The 19,783-nt window shown below is 40.1% G+C and overlaps 1 protein-coding gene across 2 annotated transcripts in view; it reads left to right on the top strand.

The window, feature by feature from the left end:
• CLUAP1 (clusterin associated protein 1) overlaps positions 1-19,783 on the top strand; it is a 55,344-nt gene that overhangs the window by 21,254 nt on the left and 14,307 nt on the right. For both annotated transcript variants that reach the window (XM_060786251.2, XM_060786253.2), the window contains exons 6-9: positions 3,973-4,056; positions 6,773-6,906; positions 7,942-8,083; positions 15,328-15,400. In XM_060786251.2, the coding sequence (XP_060642234.1) occupies positions 3,973-4,056; positions 6,773-6,906; positions 7,942-8,083; positions 15,328-15,400 (433 nt within the window). The remainder of the gene's footprint in view (positions 1-3,972; positions 4,057-6,772; positions 6,907-7,941; positions 8,084-15,327; positions 15,401-19,783) is intronic.

The raw sequence follows: 19,783 nt of genomic DNA, 5'->3' as shown, positions 1-19,783 counted from the left end.
ACCATCTTGAAAGAATGTGAATACATTCCTAAACTACAGAAATGAAGAGCAATTCAACATGTTATGGCAAACTTTTTATCTATATAAATAAAAATGTAATGTTCATTTCTGATACCATCAGAACTCAAAAACCATTGGGGGAATTGACACCAAATTTGGACACTATGTCCCTAACAACCCAATGTATGTTCTCCACTCAAAAAAACAACAGAAACAAAAAGCAGAAAGGACTTCTAAACTCCATGTCCACAAAGGGGAAACTGCATGTCTACAGAGACCCATGGCCACGCCCCCCTCCTCCTCGCGGGGAAACAGCCAGCCATTAAAGCCAGGCGCACGTGCACGGCCACACACACACACAAGCGAGTGGAGTGGAGGTGGAGGCGCGCCGCATTCAGCGCCTTCTCTTTCCCTCCTATGTCAGGAGAGCAGTCTCCTCCTCCTCCTTTCCCTGTTGGGAAAGCAGCAGCAATGGCGGCAGCAACGGAGCATCCACGCAAGGAAGAAGGGGAGGAGGGGGGAGGGGGAGGAGGCGAGGAAGGTCCACGGTGCTTGAATGAAGGACCAACTCTCTCTCTCTCCCTTCCCTTCTTTCCTCCCTTTCCTTCCTTCCTTTCTTTCCTTTTCCTTCCTTCCTTCTCCTTCCTTTACTTCTTTCCCTCCTTCCCTTCCTTCCTTCCTCTCCCTCCTTCCTTCTTCCTTTCCTTCTTTTCCTTCCTTCCTCCCTCCCTCCCTTTCCTCCTCCTTTCCCTTGCTTCATTTCCTTCCGCTTCATTTCCTTCCCTCCCTCCTTTCTTCATCCCCCTCCTTCCTTTCTCCTTCCTTCCTTCCTCCCTCCCTTCCTGCCCCTCCTTCTTTCTTTTCCTTCCTTCCTTCCTGTCCCTCCTTCCTCCCTCCCTTCCTGTCCCTCTTTCTTTCTTTTCCTTCCTTCCTGTCCTTCCTTCCTTCCTTCTTTCTTTCCTTCTTTCTAAGATATAAATACAATATTAAATGGAAGGGACAGTCAAGAAGTAACGAGAGAAGGAGGGAAAAAGGGAAGGAAGGAAAGAGAGAAGCAGGGAGGGAAAGAAAGATAGAGAAGCAAGGAAGGAGAGAAGGAAATAAAAAAGTGAAAGGAAAAAGATAGGGAAGGAAGGAAGGATGTAACCAAAGAGCAAAGAAAGGGAGGAAAGAAACAGGTAGAGATGGAAGAAAGATGAGAGATAGGGAAAGAAAAAGAGGAAAGGAAGGAAAGAGGGAAGGAAGGAGAGAAAGAGGGAGGGAAGGTTGGCCACAGCAACGCGTGGCGGGTACACCTAGTACAAAAATAAATAGTATTAACATGAAATGGGGTGGGGCAGATCATGTAAACCTTGCATAAGGAAACAAAAACATGTTGAATCTTTACCATCAGACTTTGTCAAACCAATACATTTTTAGTGGATACTAGAATCCATTATATCGTTTGAATGATGTTCAGTCATATAGAGTAAACTACATGATTAAATCCTTATAGACCATAGAAACACAACAGTTTCGGAGGCAAGTTAAAACATGGCTGTTCGAGCAAGCGTTTACCAATGCAGAGTAGCTAATATAGGAAATCGAACTATTTGACAATGGAACTGGACAATGCTGGATAATAATGAGACGCTAATGATGTTGTTTTTATTGCTTGTGGTGTTTTATATTGTTTAATGTTTTAATCTGTATTAAGTTTTTATATGTACTGATTTGTAAACCGCCTTGAGCCGCCGATTGGCTGAGAAAGGTGGTATACAAATACAGTAAAATAAATAAATAAAACAGTCTTTAAACAGGTAAAGACCTAGACAACTCTGCCAGCAGTGTTCACCAGTTTTTCTTTGACTGTCTGACTACTTTTGGTGTTTCACGTCTACTGACAGTTGCAAAAATCATCTTTGGCAGGTCTCTTTTCATGTAAGAAGACTTGAACATGCATATTGAGTTCATGAGGAAGAATCCTAATTCCTTTTAAAATGTTACGTATCCAACTCAATTATTGTAAATGCCATACAAGGCAGCAATTTAAAAAAGCCATATACAGCCTCTTTATTGCATGGCTGCATTATCAATCTGAATTGCAAAGTAACAAACCTATATGGAATGGAGGGCATATTAGCTGTTCCCTTGGGAATAAATAGCCCAATTTTTTATAAATTGCCAGGCAGTGGAAGGTACATTGCGTTTGCATATTTCATGCAGTAGCACAACATTCATCTGGTAAATACCATGTAGCCTGAGATTTACAGCTGCAGAGCAGAGATGTCACTTGGATGCTCCATCAAGCAGATGGTTTTTGAAAAGCGGGAAGAAGAAAGCCATTGCGGAACCATAACCCTATGAAAGCATGTGGGAAAAGGTTCTCAGTTAAGACCTTGTCACAAAAAAAAGCTGTGTGTGGTACAAAGTCCCCCCAGTGAAGCACGTCATAATAGTAGTGTTGTGGTTTTGGAATGGGAATGCTTTTCCTCAACACAGGCTGGAATAGAAACAAATTCAAGACCATTCTAGAAGGAACCTCTAGAACAGCTAGGTCCCAAACATAGAGTTAAAGTAATGTAGAGTGTCTTAGACAGGCCCAGTCAAAGCTGAGACCTCAGTCTGACTGATCATCTCTTCCAGGCCTTGAAAGTTGCTATTCGTCAATAGTCCTCATTCAAACTGACGGGACTAGAGCAATTTTGTCAGGAATAATAGGTAAAAATGATAGGTTCCAGATGTGCAAAGCTTATCCTAGGCTTGTCCTAGAATACCTGCATTGATGATTTCTGCCTGAGGTTCTTCTGTACTCCCAAGTATTGATTCAGGTTGCCAAATATTGATTCAGCAAAGACACTGCTGATGTTTTAGCATCAGAACATTATGTGTGTGTGAAAGAATGAAGGGGCTGCATGGTGTTAGCAAATGCACATATCTCAGCTCTATAAGCCAAGTTATAATCATCCACATCACACTTTATATGAATAAGGCAACTTTACTTTACTTACTTAGGCAATCCCTCATTGTCTGAGTATGATAGCCTTCCAAGTGTAGTGTCTTCCGGTGCATGCGTAGGTGACTGAGGAGCCCATTTCTTGACCCGCATGTTCTTCCACAGTGGAAGGCTGCCTCACTCAGGGTTGGCTTGAAGCACCTTCCGCACATTTCTTCCTTTCACCCTCCATTTGTGCCTCTTCAAATTCTGCAGCACTACTGGTCACAGCTGACCTCCAGTTAGAGTGCTCAAGGGCCAGGGCTTCCCAGTTCTTCCTATGGTACTGTTTTTAAGGTTAGCTTTAAGCCCATCTTTAAATCTCTTTTCCTGTCCGCCAACATTTCGGTTTCCATTCTTGAGTTGGGATTAGAGTAACTGCTTTGGGAGACGGTGATCTTTGGGCATTTGGACATCTCTGCATCTGCAACTGAAATAAGTCCTAAAGAAATGTGTGGCATTTTTCACATGTTACTTATCCCCTCTCATTCTTTCCTCACTTTGTTTCTTTCTTAACTTTCTCAGTTTTTTCCCTTTTGTTAACTGTTAGCATGCAAGCAGTTACGATGGCTTTTATTTCATGCAATCTTGTAATTACCATGGCACTTAAGTGCATTTGTGAGATGCCAGGAGACATTTGCTTGGCCACCGTGGGAACAATATGTTGAAATTGAGTGGCATTGATCTGATCTGGCAGGGCTTTTCTATGTTCTCAGGTCGATCCCATCAGGTTCATCGAGACTTGTTTTATCACATATGTGTACTTAGTTGGCACCCTCAAAAAGTGTCAAACCTGAAAACATTTAGCACAAAGTCTTTTGCTAACCTTAATGGGCTCCCATTCTTTGAAGGTTCTTAATTCAGGCTGCATAAATATTAGACTACTTTCCATTTGTTATTCAAATTCCTTTGTCAGAGCAGCCCAGCTCCTTGCAATTCAGCGGGTATTAATTAAAGGCTCAGCCTCTGACGGCTTCTTTTGTGGTTTCATCTTTCAGGAAATGAGAACAGAAGCAATTGCCAGACCTCTGGAGATAAATGAGACTGAAAAGGTGATGAGAGTTGCCATCAAAGACATTTTGGTGAGTATACATATATATATAGTTGAAAATAGGTTTCCTCATTCAGTATTCAAGGTTTTTAATATTCCTTTTTCACTAAATGCAGTTACCTTAGATTAGAACTTCTGCTGTCAAATATGCTGTCCTTTCAGTGCTTCCTTGTTTTTGTGTCTTGCACATTCCTGGTCGAAACAAGATCTTTGGCAAAGCTGGAATGATCATTTATTTTAGAGGTGTGTCTGAACTGATGGGTCACAGCCATGCTTCTTCTATCAATTGTCTGCTTAAGGAAGCAGTCCAATGTTTATATTCAGACTGTTACATTAATGAGATAAGGCAAATGTTCAACTCTCAAACCCCCTTGGTGACACATTGCTACAAGACATCTTATTTCTGAAATGGGAATCTCAGAGGGGAAAGGAAAAGAAAGAATTTGGGGGCAAAGTTAGGACTTGGTGTCATCAGTTCTCCATACTTGTATGTCCTTTTTGCTGTTAAAATGTCTATATGAACAAGACAGATGATAAATTAAACAAAGGTGACTGCTGCTGCCATATCTTGTTTGATCTCAGCATTCTTCATAACAACCTTGTAACTTTTACAGACTACTGTTCTTGTACCTGTGTTTTAAATAATTTAAGCTGGGGCTGAGATAATTAACCTTAAGCTGCTGGGTGAATGCAAAATTATTTCCCGAGAGAAGAATTCCACTGTGTTATCATAAATAAAAACATTGTGTAATTAAGATTTGTTTTTCTCTCTCTGTCCACCTGCTGAAAAGAATCCAGATCCCAAATATATTTCTTTTTTTAAAAAAAGTTTTTATTTGGAATATGTTGCTCCTTAGAAAGAGCGGATAGAAAGAGAAAAGAATAAATGAATCAGAAAAGTTGAAATACAGTATTTACATGGAAAGAGTGGGAACAATGTTTGCAAGAAAGTTGGGAAAAGCACTTTAAAGTCAGCTAACTTCAAAAATACTTCTAAATAACTTCCAAATGTATTTCAACAGCAGTTGATATTACAAACAGCTGCTTCAGGAAACGGCAATATTACCACACTTCATTTTATGTTTTACAAAATTACTTAAAGTTAGCTGGTTCAATACAATTTATGAAGCAGACTAATAAAACAAATCCATTAGGTGCTTAAATGTCAAGCTATTCCCTCTTGCCTAATTAGCCAGTTTTAAAGATTAGAAGGTCATTAATGCATTCATCTTTTGTGACGCATTTTGGCTGTCATTCCCAGACTCCATTTCCTTGATTTCTAAATCAGTTATGCTCTTAAGTCAGCCAAAATAACAATTTAACTAATACTAGTTTAATGTGAAAAGAGTATAGAGTTCGGGCATGGGCAAACTCCAGGTGTTTTGGACTCCAACTCCCACAATTCCTAACAGCCTCAGGCCCTTTCCTTTTCCCCCTCAGCAGCTTAAGTGGAAAAGGAAAGGGAAAAGGAAGGGGCCTGAGGCTGTTAGGAATTGTGGGAGTTGGAATCCAAAACACCCGGAGAGCCCAAGTTTGCTCATGCCTCTGATATAGTTGATCATCTTCCATCTATACATAGTCATAGCTCTATATGGGTCAGATATGGTGACTCACAAAAATGAATGGTATAGTCCAATCTATCTATTGCTGCATCCATTTAAGGTTGCTAGTTTATTGCTAAGTAAGTGTTATCCCCAATTTGGAACCATATAGAGCCTTAAAAACCAATTAAGATGGATGATGTTTTCTAATTCTTAGTGACCTGGCCCAGTTAAATTAAAATTTTCCTTAGTCTTAATGCAGTTGTGATGGGTCCCATCAGCCTTTACCAAAAGCCCTCCATTTACAACTATCATGAGACTGTCATCAGAGACTAACAAATGTAATAGGGAAAGAGCCTTTGGATATTTGGAAAGTCCTATCATTCAAAAATAGGACATCAGCTTTAAAGAGTATCATTCTTGATTGATCTAATACTTAATGCTATATTGCTGTTGAACAGGGCTCAAACCAGTGAGCGTAAGGAATATTTTAAAATTGTCAGAACAGAGAGTGACTCTTGTCCTTCTCGAAATGACAGGACTGTGGTCTGAAATTTGAAATGGTCATGGTCTTTTAACCACAAAGTCTATCAAAAAATTATTTTGTCATCCCTGTAAGTGCTTGACTTCTTCGTATACATGTGACTCACAAATATACACACCTCCCACAAAAGTTTAGGAGTCAAACCAGTTGTGCAACTGATAGAAGTTCCCAGTAGTTAGAATTGTGGCTTTATGCAATAATAATGTGTTACATAACCAATTACATAAAATTATGGGATTCCTTCCACTTGAAATTGGCTTCAGAATTCGACTTTTCTCTGTGAAGAAATTAGATATGCTTGACTGACCATTTTAAATTATTGTAGTTATCCACACTTTTATCCCAACCACCATTGTGGAAAATACAGGATTCTCTTTTGTCTTATTTCACCATAACAATTGTGTGATATTGTCAAAACGAAGGGCAGGGTCTTTTCCCACTGTATAGTGAAGCAATCAAGATTCCTCTCTTTCCTTTTGTACCTTGGGAACCATTCCAGGATTGCAACTGTTGTTTGCGCTAAAAGCTTATCATGCACAGGACTCCGTGACATTATTTCTGCCCCTTTCTCTTAGTTTGGCACGTGTGCATGTGGACTCCCAGCTCCTCCACACCTCCCAGAATTATAAATGGAAACAGCCTTCTCTTTCTGCTTCTTGTAGGAGCAGGTCCAGAAAACCAAAGACATGTTGAATAACGTGGCTTCGGATGAAGCGAGTTTGGAGGCAAAGATTGAAAAAAGGAAAATGGAGTTGGAAAGGAATCACAAGCGGCTCCAGACTCTGCAGAGTGTTCGGTAAGGGGTTATTTATTTATTCCCCGGTTTTCTCTCTTGATTGAGACCCAAAGTTGTCCCTTGACACTTTTGTTGTATTTTGAAGAACGGTTGTTGCGGCATTTGCTTTTTCATTCATTGAATATTTATCCTGCTCTTCAACAAAGAAAAACTCCTGGTGGCTTACAGAAAATCAACAGGCATTTTGTATTAGGTCTATCTGAAGCATAGATCTTTTAAATGCATGCAAGCTAACTTCTGTCTGGTATTTAGCATGAATTATTGCAGACTAAACATCTTAAATCTTTCTTGTTGGCTTTAACAAGTTGTGCCAGCCGCTTGAAATAAAGGAAGGTATCACTTGGTTTAAGCACTGATGTTATATGCCTTCAAGTCATTTTCGCCATATGGCCAGGCGTTTTTGTTTTGTTTTGTTTTTTTACAAGATTTCTCAGCCTTCCTCTGTAGCTGAGAAAATGTGAGTTTTGGAAGGTCATCCAACGAGTTTCCATGGCTGAGCAGTAATTTGGTCCCCAGATCCATAGTCAAATGCTCAAACCGCTATTCCATGCTGGTTTAATCTTGCAGAGTTCTAAATTATTGAGCAGAGGGGTTCCCGTGTTTGACAGTGTTTCAGCTTGTTCAGGAACATGACTTGAATTTAAAGTTTTGTTGACTTGAACCATTATTTCGGAATAATCTGCTCCTCCAGCTGAATTGTCGTTATAAGTATGTATTCATGCATGCCATTCATTTGTGTAAGAAAACTTATATTCCAATGCTCCGTACCTTCTTGACTTTCTAAAATTAGTCATTTGGTTCCTTTCCTCAGTACTTGCCTGTCTTTAGGAATTTCCTTTGTTTGATTAGGTGTATAGAGACATCCTCAAAGGAATGGTTCACTCCTCTGAGTGGCAGCATTATTACTAAGCTCCTTTTTGTGAATTGGGTGCTTAGTATCAGCCTAGAAATAATGAGGATCTGAGCAAGGAGGCTTCCCAAGATCATATAAGTAAAAATACATTTTTTACCCTGCTCCTTTCCCTTATATTTCAGACCAGCCTTTATGGATGAATATGAAAAAATTGAGGAGGAACTGCAGAAACAATATAGCTGTTACTTGGAGAAATTTCGCAACCTTACGTATCTGGAGCAGCAACTCGATGACCAACACCGAATGGAGCAGGAAAGATTTGAGGTGAGGGTTTGTTCTCAAGTATCACATTGATTCATTTTTAGCTTCTGTCTTGTTTCTCTTATCTTCAGTTTTATTCTGGTCATCTAGATTTATCCTCCAGGGTACCTCACCAATTTATTTATTATGTCAGAAGTGGGGCCGAATGAGGCGGTGTTGTGACCCCCGGAAACAGCCAGTTGGCCCCTCTGGGGGTTGCAACCCCGGGTTGAGAACCGTTGCACTAGCAGAAGTTAGTGCCACTCCTTTTTTTCAAAGAATTTAGGCTTGATTGTGTTGCCTTTTAAAGTCCTATTTCATAACAGCAAGTCACACGTGGGCTTAATAAGTTTGCTTGTTTGCAAAGCAATGGGTAAAAAAAAGTAGTGAACTGCTTTTCAGAAGGCAAGTGCATCCATAGTTCTGTTAAAGGTTGTTTGTGGATACTGAGAAATCCATAACATCACTGTCAAGCCTTCAAATGAGTTTTGACAAACAATTGATGGCAGTAATTTAGCTGGACATCGAAGTAGGAAGATGGAACAACCTGTCAAAGTCCCTTCCAGTCATTTTATCCATGGATGTGTCAGTTATAAACAATGAGGTTGATCCGGTTTTTCTTGTTATTAAATGAACTCAGGTCATTCAGTGATACTGATTTGGCAAGGGGCTTGGGTAAGGAAAGAAAATAATCCTTCCTGTAATGGAATTCACAGTCACAAACATGTCACTGGCTGAGGTGGCTTTGTGAAAGATTTTGGCAAATTCACAAAAAAACAGAGAAGGGAGCTAAGCACTGAACCACAGTGGATATTGTAAGGCCTAGTAGATTTCAGATCCGAAGTGACAGTGACTCAAATTACATCTAAGCTGTAGAATTAATGCTGTTCGACATCACTTTAGCTGCTGTGACTCAATGCTGTGAAATCCTGGGATTTGTAGTTTGGTGCAGCACCAGTCTCTCTGACAGAGAAGACAAAAGGCCTTGTAAAATGACAACTCTCATGATTCCACAGCATTGAGCCATGACATTTAAAGTGATATTAAACTGCATACATCCTACAGTGTAGGTGAATCCCCATGTCTCTTGTAGGAATAGATGCCATAGGCTTATACGTTATTTATAGCCAAATAGCATTTCAGCTTCTTGAATGAGACAATGGGGTTCTATTTTAAGTGGTTGTTTCATGAAGGAGAACAAAATGAGGGTGCTTTACTCAGCCAGGAACCTGGTTGCATGTTCCTGAAAGGGCAGTTTCATTCTTTCTTCCATGTGTGTTGACTGTCCCTTTAGTATGTTATCTAGTGAACTACAAATGGTGGGCAGTTGATTATACTGTTATTGCAAGGAAGCTGATCCAATGTTAGATTAGCTCAGCCATTTAGGGAAGCCTACTGTTTCTTGTACCTCATAATCACTGTCTTTCCCAGTCTTCACAAAAGAAAGTATGCAGTGAGATGAGAGATAACTGCATTCCAACCTTTCCCTGAATAGTGGGATCTTTGAAGAATTTATCAATTTAATTTGCCATTGGTTGCCATTAACAAATTTTCAGCAATTCTGGTAGAGAGGAAATGGTGCCACCTGCACCCCTTTCTTGGAGTTTTGCTGAAAGAATAGCTATGTGTTCTATGGTAAGCCTAATTTGCTTCTCTAAATGCCTTGTAAAGAAACAGTTCTACCTGTATGTTTGCAGACAAATGATTATTTATTAGGTGAAACTGTGCACAGTCTAAACAGCATGATTGAGTAAGCAGTAATTGTTGCAATGGTTTTTGGTCTCTACCGCTGTTTTGCAGCTGATGCCATTTACTTGATTGTGTCTCTTAATTGGAAAAAGCAATTTAAAGCTGAACAAAGCGTTCGACTTTTTAATTAATGCGGCACTTTAGATGACATGAAGGTTTCCTGAAAGTTCTCCCCTGACTGATGCAGAGGGTTTACAGGGTGGGGGATTACAACCAGGGTAACATAACGACTGCTGTTGCTTTTTAATCTCTGATGTGTGTGTTTTTTTAATTAGATGTGTTGATATAGAAGGATTTTGCCCTTCATTCCTATTTTTGAAATGAAGCAAGTCCAAGAGACTAATGTTCTAAAACAGTTCTATGATTCCATAGTTGAAATGTGGATGCATTTGGTACATGTTGTAGCCGCACTAGATATGATTTCCCCAGTGTGACCTAAGGATTTTTCTTGTTTGTTGGTACATAGGAATTAGCAATCTTTTCATGTAGTCTGTGTTGGCAGTTGGTATATGTTGACACTGACTTGGAGTCCGGTGGAGGCTCCTTCTTATAAACAGGCTGGATGGCCATCTGTTGGGGGTGCTTTGATTGTGCTTTTCCTGCCTGGCAGAAAGGAGGGGGTTGGACTGGATGGCCCTTGAGGTCTCTTACAACTCTAATTCTCTAAGTCTGTGCAATTTATGAAAAATGATGGGGTGTTTTCCCTATTTCTCTGGCTGAAATATTGTTGACACACAGGGACATGAGTGTGATACCTTTGTTCCATTGTTGCTGTACAGCAGACGTTGCCTTGTGCAAGCAGTCCTGCACATATTTTCCAGTTTAGTAGCTCCGCTAAGTAGGCTATTACCCAGCTGCTTCATGCATTTGATAGACAGCAAAAGATTTTTCATATCTCAGAGAGCCTTAGTCTGAAGGGAGTAATGTAAGATTAATGGAACAAGAAGCTCTTGATATCTTCGTTAGAAATCATTCCATTGATTAATTTGCTCAGTGGTGTTCTGCTAGAGTCGCACTCTGGCTGGCATCCAATTCTGGCTGTACATTTGGGTAGTTCAATACCAAAAAATCAACAATTGACAGTGAGCCTACTCTTCTGATAGTGTCGGAAACAGCATTGCTGTTGGGTGTTGCAGTTGCATGGTGCAGTTTCACACTGTGCTTTGCAATTGCATCTTTGTATGTTGTACGTTGCAGTTGTCCCTGTTGTGTAGTGCATTGCTGTTGTGCACCCTATATTACACATTGTACTGTGGTGCCTAGGCACTCACAAATGTTGTGCAATGACTTCAAGTTTCTTCCCCTGCCAGATTGAAGTTCGCAAGTCTTTTTCCCATTGTTTCAATGGAACGTAATTTATGTGGTGGGAAATGATTGGAGTAAAAACAACATCTTTGGTGATGCGTTCATCTTAATTACTGAAATTTGACCCATATCTTTTAGCCCATGAGACCCCTGCATGTTTTTTTTTTAAATCTCATCCCATAGAGATATCATCCCATAATTATTGTTGAATAGATATGGATGATTGAAAGAAGTGTGGGCTTGATGTTGATGTTCATATTTTCTATCTTATGACTAAGGCATTTAGAGAACCATCAATGTCAGTCTACCCCAGCCTTTGCCTAAAACACCTGAACATCTGTGCGGAACAGAGCACGCTGCCATTTGCGTTTGGTATGATGCGAGAGCCGTAATTGAGGCTTCAGAGTTGCTCAATCCATCCTGAAATGATTATTAACTCCCTTCAATTGCACTTCTGTTGAGAATAATTCATTACAATGACATTCCTGTGTACAAATTGTTCTTGTAGAACCTTGGAAAACACCAACCTATGCTGCTTGTCGGAATAGAAGTTACCACTGGCGATTATACAATCATTACCTGATTTACTCTTCTGGGAAGTGAGGATTGCTATTCCTTATTATGGTCTCTTAAGGAAGTGTTCTGGTATTAGAATAGCAGCAACGAAGCAATACTCTCCCAATTAGTTTCGATTGTGCTTCACTTTTAAATAGCTTCATGGCAGTGGGCTCTTTCAGTCCTTGTTAAGACTAAGCTCTAGTGAGAGTGTGGCTAGTCAATACAAGTGCTTTGACTCTGTGAAAAGGTACAAGTGCAAAACTTGACAAAAACAGGACTGAGGCAGCTTTGGTTGGCACTTCGTTGTGCATTTAAATGTTAAATTATAAATGCAAGGGGGGGGGGGGGGACAACAAATAAGGATAGGGGAAATTAATGCCTTAGATGTGATTGTGAGCCAGACATATACATGTTGAGTATCTGGAATTTGGAAATCTGAATTTCAGATTTGGGTGAGGGGGGGGGGGGATCCATTGCGAAAAGGCAACACATAATAGTGAAAATAACATATGAGGCAGATCAGATGTGATCCTTTCTTCCACTGTCCTGGTTTGGAGGAGCCCAGTTGTGAGATCTGGTGCCTGTTCATGATGTATTTATGTATAAGAAATAAATGAGATGCCGAGCTGTCGATATTGTTATCCCCATCATCAGCGAAGATGAGTATAAAGGGCACACATCCAACCAGTCGAGAGAGTAAATGAGCACTAAAGAACCGTAATACATCAAGAGAACAGCAAATGAACTGTTATTGAATCATTAGAATTCATATTTTCCCTGGGTCCTGAGAGAGCAGTGCGCACAAAAGCAGAAGACCTGTTGAGGTGATTTCTGCTGTGATAAAAGCATGCTTGATTTAATTGGAGATGTCCTTGACTGATCACAATGCCCTGAAGAGCCATCCGGTGAAGTGGGAATACTTTGCTTTGAATGGCCCCCTGTTAATACACTCTGGTTCCTCAGTGGGTCCCTTTTGGCATAATAGATTGTTCCTTTTGCCCAATATTTGCATCACATTTCTTTCCCTTTTGGCTTCTCCCTCCCCTCCCAGAGATAATATTCTGGTTAAGGCTTTTCACTGCTAAAGATACACTGTGTTCCAGCAAGGTGATTTTGAGCCCACGCAAGCAGAACATGACTTTTCCATCATCTTCCCTGGTCTCTGAGCTGCTATGGCAAGTTCATGTGTACAATTGATGTCCACCTATAGTTTCCCAAATCTTTTTTCCTCTTTCTTTTTTGAAGAGCGGGACGGTCTTCGTCTGTCTCCAGTCCTCTAGCCTCTTACCCATTCTCACATTGGCTTTTTCAGATGTTTCCCATTTTTCTTCTTCCATGAAATTGGTTATGATTGTGTAATGATCACTGTCCTCTAAAGCAATGATCAACTGCTCCCTATTGGTTAGGATCAAGCCTTGGATTATTGCTAAGATGACCAAAGGAGAAGCCAAACAAAACACTCCCCCCCCCCTATATTTATATAAACTGGAAAGTTGTAATATCTAAACTTTAAAGCTTCGTTTTCATAAAATCATAGACTCCTAGAGTTGGAAGAGACCTCATAGGCCATCCAGTCCATTCCCTTGCCAAGAAGCAGGAAATCGCATTCAAAGCATCCCTGACAGATGGCCATCCAGTTTTGATTGTCTATTCATATTGTTTTTACTGACTTCAAGTCACTTCCTATGTACAGCAGACCAAAAGTAAAACTATCTTGGCAAAACCCTCTTGTAGAAGACTTACGCCACTTTTCTCCAAGGCTGAGATAAAGGGCCCTTCCAGACATGCCCTGTATCCCAGGATCTGATCCCAGATTTTCTGTTTATCCCAGATTATCTGGCAGCGTGGACTCATATAATCCAGTTTCAAGCAGAAAGACTGGGATCGGATCCTGGCATATAGGGCCTGTCTGGAAGGGCTCAAAGTGGATTTCTGTAACCAAGCTGGGGCCCAAACGCTACCCAACACTCAAGCCCAGTAAAACTGAAATGGGAAGATTTTAAGTGTTAACTTGGAACCTTGTTGAGCTGAACCTCTTGACTGATGTTAAGTTCTTTTTTTTAACAATTTTTTTTACTGCCTCTCTTTAATTTGAGGCTTTTAGCACCTTCAAGAGAAATATCTCTCAGTATAATTAAGGTTTCAAAAGCACCATGCTTCAAAACACACACACCTCATTGTAGCTTTTTTCAAAACCAGTTACTGTTGCTACATCTTTTCTAAGTGAAGTTTGGGATATTTGGTGAGTTATTGATTATGGCATCCATTGATAGAAATAAATGGATATATAATGGCAGAAGGAGCACTTAAATGCAGCATCTTGCCACTATCATGTTAAAGACGCTCTTCGGTACAGAATCCCATTTGTTGTGCCAATTAGAGCAAGAGTGAGATAGGAAGAAAATTACTTTCAGTGACGTCTATCCAATTTTACTGGTCACCCTGACTTGGTTTTGTTTTGTTAATTTCCCCTTTTTACATTGGAGAGCAACTGGAGGAGGTTGTCATATTGAAGGATTTTAGGATGCTTGTCTACAGAGCTAAACTGACTCATAAAGGCAGCTTGTACTTTATATAATTATATAAAGTTATAACCTTTGAAAATTATATAAAATGTGAAGTCCCTCTTTCCTCTCCTTCTGCTTTCTTGTGTGTCATACAACCTTCTGTCAAGTTCAGATTTCTTTGCATCTAGTGTGACATTATCACAAAGCTATAATTTGTTATATAGGGCCGGGCATAGCACATCAGGCTAAACTGCTGTGCTGTAGAAAAATCCTGCAGATTGTAAGGTCAACAGTTCGAGTGTGGCAGTGTGAGCACCTGCCATTAGCCCCAGCTCACTTACCAACCTAGCCAGTCGAAAGCAGAAATGCGAGTAGATAAAATAAGTGCAGCTTTTAGCAGGGAGGTACCCTCCCCTCCCCTCATGGCTGGAGTTAAGCACAGCCCCCAAGATGCCAGAAATAAGATGGGGAAAACTGCCTTTACCTCTTTTTGTGTTTTCTGTCCTTGTTAATTGTGCAATCAGCATTGAATGTTTGTCGTATGTATGTTCTGTAAAAGCCACTCTGAGTCCCTTTCAGGGTGAGAAGGGCAGAATATAAATAAATACTGTAAATAAACAAACAAATAAATAAATAATGATCCACATATCTACATTATAGTAACACAAGTTAACCTAATTCAATGGTAACTTTTTAAATCACCACATATAGTCTCCCCCTTCTAACAACTGTTCTGGTTAGAACTCAAGCTAACAACTAAAATATAAATCAAAACCTATCTGGCCATATATGTTTGTATATATTTGTACAATTTTTGTCCTTTTTTTAGACCAACAGGTTTTACAAAAAAAAAATTGTGTTTTTTTAAAATCTTCCAAGGCAGCTTTCTGGCATGAGTCTTTCAGAACAAGAATGAAATAGGAGTCTATGATGAGATAGACTTTTAAAACAGGATCATGTACAGAATCAACTCTTGTGTAGTACTTGTGACTGGCTTGCTTCACTCTGACTGGGGAATATACTATTTCTCCTTGTGAAGTCTCATTCTGTGCCAAGCTCATAGTTTCAAGCTTAAAGACATGTCTTGTTACTCTCTCCTTCAGTCAGTGGTGCAGTTGCCAATCTGATTTTTTTTTATTTTCCATACAGGAAGCAGAGAACACCTTACGGCTGATGCAAAATAAGCTGAAAGAAGAAGAGAAACGCTTGCTGAAGAGTGGAAGTAAGCTCCCCCCCCCCCCCCCCCATGTTTGCTAAATCATTTCCCCCATGTGATTTGATTGCCAGAGGCACTTCTCTTTCTGAAATGCTGTAGTTGTTTGGGTGGAGAGACCCAAATGTCAGGCAGAAATATATGACTTGTTTCTCAGTAATACGGAGAAACACTCCATATTCCTCCCTTTCCCCATTTCAGTGATGGGAGCACCAGGTGGAAGTTTTCTGCTGAAAAAGCCTACATTGTAGAAGAGCCATTGACAAACTCAGCTCTTGCTCAGAGCACATAACCATGGTTACTTTACTCATGTAGTATCCAATCCATTAGCCGCTCTTAGAAGAATGGCACTGGGGGCATCATTTATATAAACAATATGGTTTGCAGGTGTGAAATCATTATTGCAAGATGAATATTATATTAGACTTGGTTACAGAAATTGTAGAACAATATTGTGAAAGAAGCTTACTGGGCCTGTTTTATTTTGGTATCTACTAGTAACAGGGAATTATTTACTTATCCTTTCTGTGACTCACACAAATGGGTTTGCACCTGCACTGCAGCCCTATTTGGGAACAGTGTAGAACACCCATGAGCAAACTTCAGCCCTCCAGGTGTTTTGGACTTCAACTGCCACAATTCCAAACAGCCTCAGGCCCCTTTCTTTTCCCCTAAAGCTGTTTGGAATTGTGGGAGTTGAAGTCCAAAACATCTGGAGAGCTGAAGTTTGCCCACGCCTGGTGTAGAACAAAGCGGCTTTTTGATGGGTTCTCTCCCCCATTGCCTATAAGCATGTTGCATTGCGTCCAGCTATTCTCTCCACTTCTAAGTCTTCTGCTTCTTTTGGTTTACCTGGCACAATTTATTCCAATAATCATTGAATAGCTATTTTTCTATTTTTCTTCACTTTGCATATCAATGTCTTTCTTCATCTACTGCTTTTGATGTACAGTGAAGACTTTGTCTATGGCTACTAAGACCTGATTAAAGAAACATAGCTAATTTATTGTTAAATGCCATCAATTCTGTTTTGGCTTATGCAAGCCCATGAATGGGAGAGCTTGAAGTAACCCCATCATCAACAGCCAGCTCTGGTTTTGCAGACTCAGGGCAGCTGTGGGTTGACTCTGTCCATCAGTTATAGGGGCAAAATCCCACAGTTGGGCTCATTTTGTGAATTCAAAGATGATCACCCATAGACCCACAGTTACAGATAAACAACCTGTCCTTACTATTTATTATTTATTTATTTACTTACTTAATTTGTATACCATTTTTCTCACCCAGGGGGACTCAAAGAGGTGTCCAACAAATTCACGGCAAAAATTCAGTGCCTTACACTATATAAAAAAATCTAGTATAAAACAATGGTAACATATAACTATAAATGTAATTAAACCATATTAAATAGAGAAACAACAACATCCACTACACTTATTGTCTTTGCTGCCAGTTCTGCCAGTTCTGTCCAGCCGATTTGTACATGACTTACAGTCTAAAAGGCATAGTACAAAGAGAAAGAAGAGGTGCTCATGAAAAAGGAATTTCTTCTAAGTGATACCAGCTCTTTCGCTGCACAGTTGCCTAACGATCAGAACAAAAGAGCATAGGGATCCTGAGAAAATCAAATGGAAATGTGTCCCAGCCAAGATGACGAAGGGAGCCTTCTGGTCTCGCTCATTTCCTTGGTGAAGTCTGGTCCAGCGTTTGCTAGCAGAGGCAGTTCTGGGAGGAGAGGAATCAAGGAGTAATTGGTTTTATTGCGCAGATCGTACTGTCTTACCTGTCCCTCTCATGTGGTGGAATGGTGGAATAGAAATAAAGCTGTAAAGATGACCTAGATCACAGTGATGTTTCTTAATTGAGCAGAAAGGATTTCTTCAAACAGACAGCCACATTGAGTTTAAGGATATGAAACACCACTAGTTAAACTTTATTCATATGTTACAAGTGTGGCAGTTCATGGCTGTGTTCCTTAGTCAGACACAAGGCCAAGTGGCAAGGTGGATTCCTGGACAAAATGTACCAGCCTGGATTTAAAGGCAGCTTAGTAGTTGAGTATTTGCACCAGTACTTCCTTCTCTGTTGCATCTTATGGTGAAGTCCCTCTGCAAAAATATTTTGGCACTATGTGTACTATAATTGTGAAGACTATTAGGATGGTACTGTTATAACATTGAAATTTGACTAAAACAAAGTAGTGACCCATTTTGCCCAGCAACCAGTAGTATTGATATTTCAGTTCTGACTCTTTTGAAACTAAGACATCAGCAGCAGAAACCCCCTGGGCACATCAACTTGTGATTTCAGTATTGCTGCATAAGCACTTAATATTTAATCCCCGTGGATCATTAAGGGTAATTTACATTTGAAGCCGAGATGGGGGCTTTTCAAACCGCATCTGTCTGTGTTGTGAGACTAAAATACAGTCCGCTGTGAAGGCCATGCTCAAATCTTACCAGCTTGACCTTCCCTGTGTGCAGATTCCAGGGTCGCCTTCATGTGACAATGAAGCAACAGAATTGGGCTTTATGGCAAACTCTCATTGGCTATAATTCTAGATAATTGGGCTTTATGGCAATCTCTCATTGGCTATAATTCTAGATAAAGCCTTGAGCCGTGGGAAACTTGGGAAACTGCTGCCTTTCATTATTTGGTTTTATCAGGAAGGTCACGCTTCACAGCACTTCTCTACTCAAAAGCAGTGAATTATTATTATAATTTATTTATTTTCATGGGTGTTTTACTTTCCTGGAAATTGGAACACAGTGGGATATATTTTTGTTGGATTACGCAGCTGCCCTCCTCAAAATTCAAATGGCAACAAGGGGGTCAAAAGTCTGCTGTTCAACTCTAATTAAAGCACTGCCTGGATGTGAAATTCAAACACAGGTGATTTGCCTTGGTTAGAGGCATGGAAGGTAAGGCTATCATAATTGCTCACAAGGCCTCTGAGCGCCTTCTCTGTCTCAAGCCTGCAGGAGTGAAGACAGAATAAAGATACTTTGGATTATCAAAGCCGCACACTATTTCTTTTTCTTCTTCTCCTTGCTGCATTCTTTGAATTTTTGAAGATCCTGTTCACATGAAAACATAGTTGGCGTTGTCTTATCCTCTCCCTTGAAGGTTTCCAATTGAACTTCCGTAAAACCAAACGCAGTTTGAAGTGTACAGAAAACCCATTTTGTAATCCATCCATTCCTCTCTGTGCAATGTCAGTTTGACAACTGTCTCGAGCAAAAGATCTTTCATTATCTGGAAGTCATCAAGAATAAGGAATACAGTGGACCTCTTTGCTTCAAAGCAGTATTGGATATAGTGAACTTCTCTTTGACCTCATTACATTTCCCCAGCCCCAAAGAAACTTCAAACGCCTTGTTAAAAGAATAACAAGAGAAAATGTAAAATGTTCTGAGTCCTGTATTTAATATACTACATGACTGAAGTTGTAAACATTTGGACAACAATCCGTTCTGCCTGCAAAATCCTCTTGACTATTTGTGCACATTTTGATAGACCTGTGATTTGATCAACTCTTTATCTATGTTTCAAGATGGGCATGTAGGTCAACAGCTGCATTTATCTGCATGAGATAAGGTTTGGAAGCTATTCCAAAGTTTTGCCAAGGCTTCCTGTGAGGCTGAACTGAATGTTAAATGAGCAGTGCTTGTGGGTTCTTCTCTCCTCACTTTCCACCCCCTTCATCTCCTGTTGATAAATAACTGGCTGGTGTGATAAGAGGGAAGCTTTGATAAGGCAATCCTCAAGAGATCACTGCAGCGAGCACATCAGAAATGTGGGTTGTGATATCTCACAGCCTCTCCTGACTTTCGTGCTGTGCGGAATTAGATCTTTAACAGTTAGAGACATGGAAATGGGATTGGGGGATCTCCTTCACTGCTTCCACTTGTTTGTACAAACATGTCAGTTTTCATCAAAATGTATAACGTGAGTCTGCTGCAGTTTGGGCTTTGTACCTGGCCCAGTCGAAAGGCCAATGAAGTTGGTGATATTTAGGCAGCCTAACTCATTGGGATTTGTGAGCTGCGTGGGTGAAACAGCAGCTCAGAGCCCTAAACAGATCAAATATTGACAGACTGGTGCATGATCAGATCACCTAACCTTTTTGACAGACTTTAAAAAAAACCTCTGGGGAAAGGGGAAGATCAATTCAGGGGGAGCTATGGTTTTTAACTTTGAATATGTTTAATGGTTTTTAACTGGGAACTTTTAAATATTGTTTTGATGTTTGCATATTTGTATATTTTAAATTGTATGCTAATGCTTTTATGTTAAGCTGCTTTGAGTCTCCTGTGGGAGAGATAAAGCAGGGTATAAATAAGGAGGAGGAACAACAACAGGGAAGGAGTGTTTTATTCTTCTACTCCACTT

The sequence above is a fragment of the Anolis sagrei genome, chromosome X (assembly GCF_037176765.1).
Source record: "Anolis sagrei isolate rAnoSag1 chromosome X, rAnoSag1.mat, whole genome shotgun sequence".
Taxonomy (NCBI): domain Eukaryota; kingdom Metazoa; phylum Chordata; class Lepidosauria; order Squamata; family Dactyloidae; genus Anolis; species Anolis sagrei.
The sequence above is the reverse complement of the archived record's forward strand: the minus strand, read 5'-3'. Positions and strand labels throughout refer to the sequence as shown.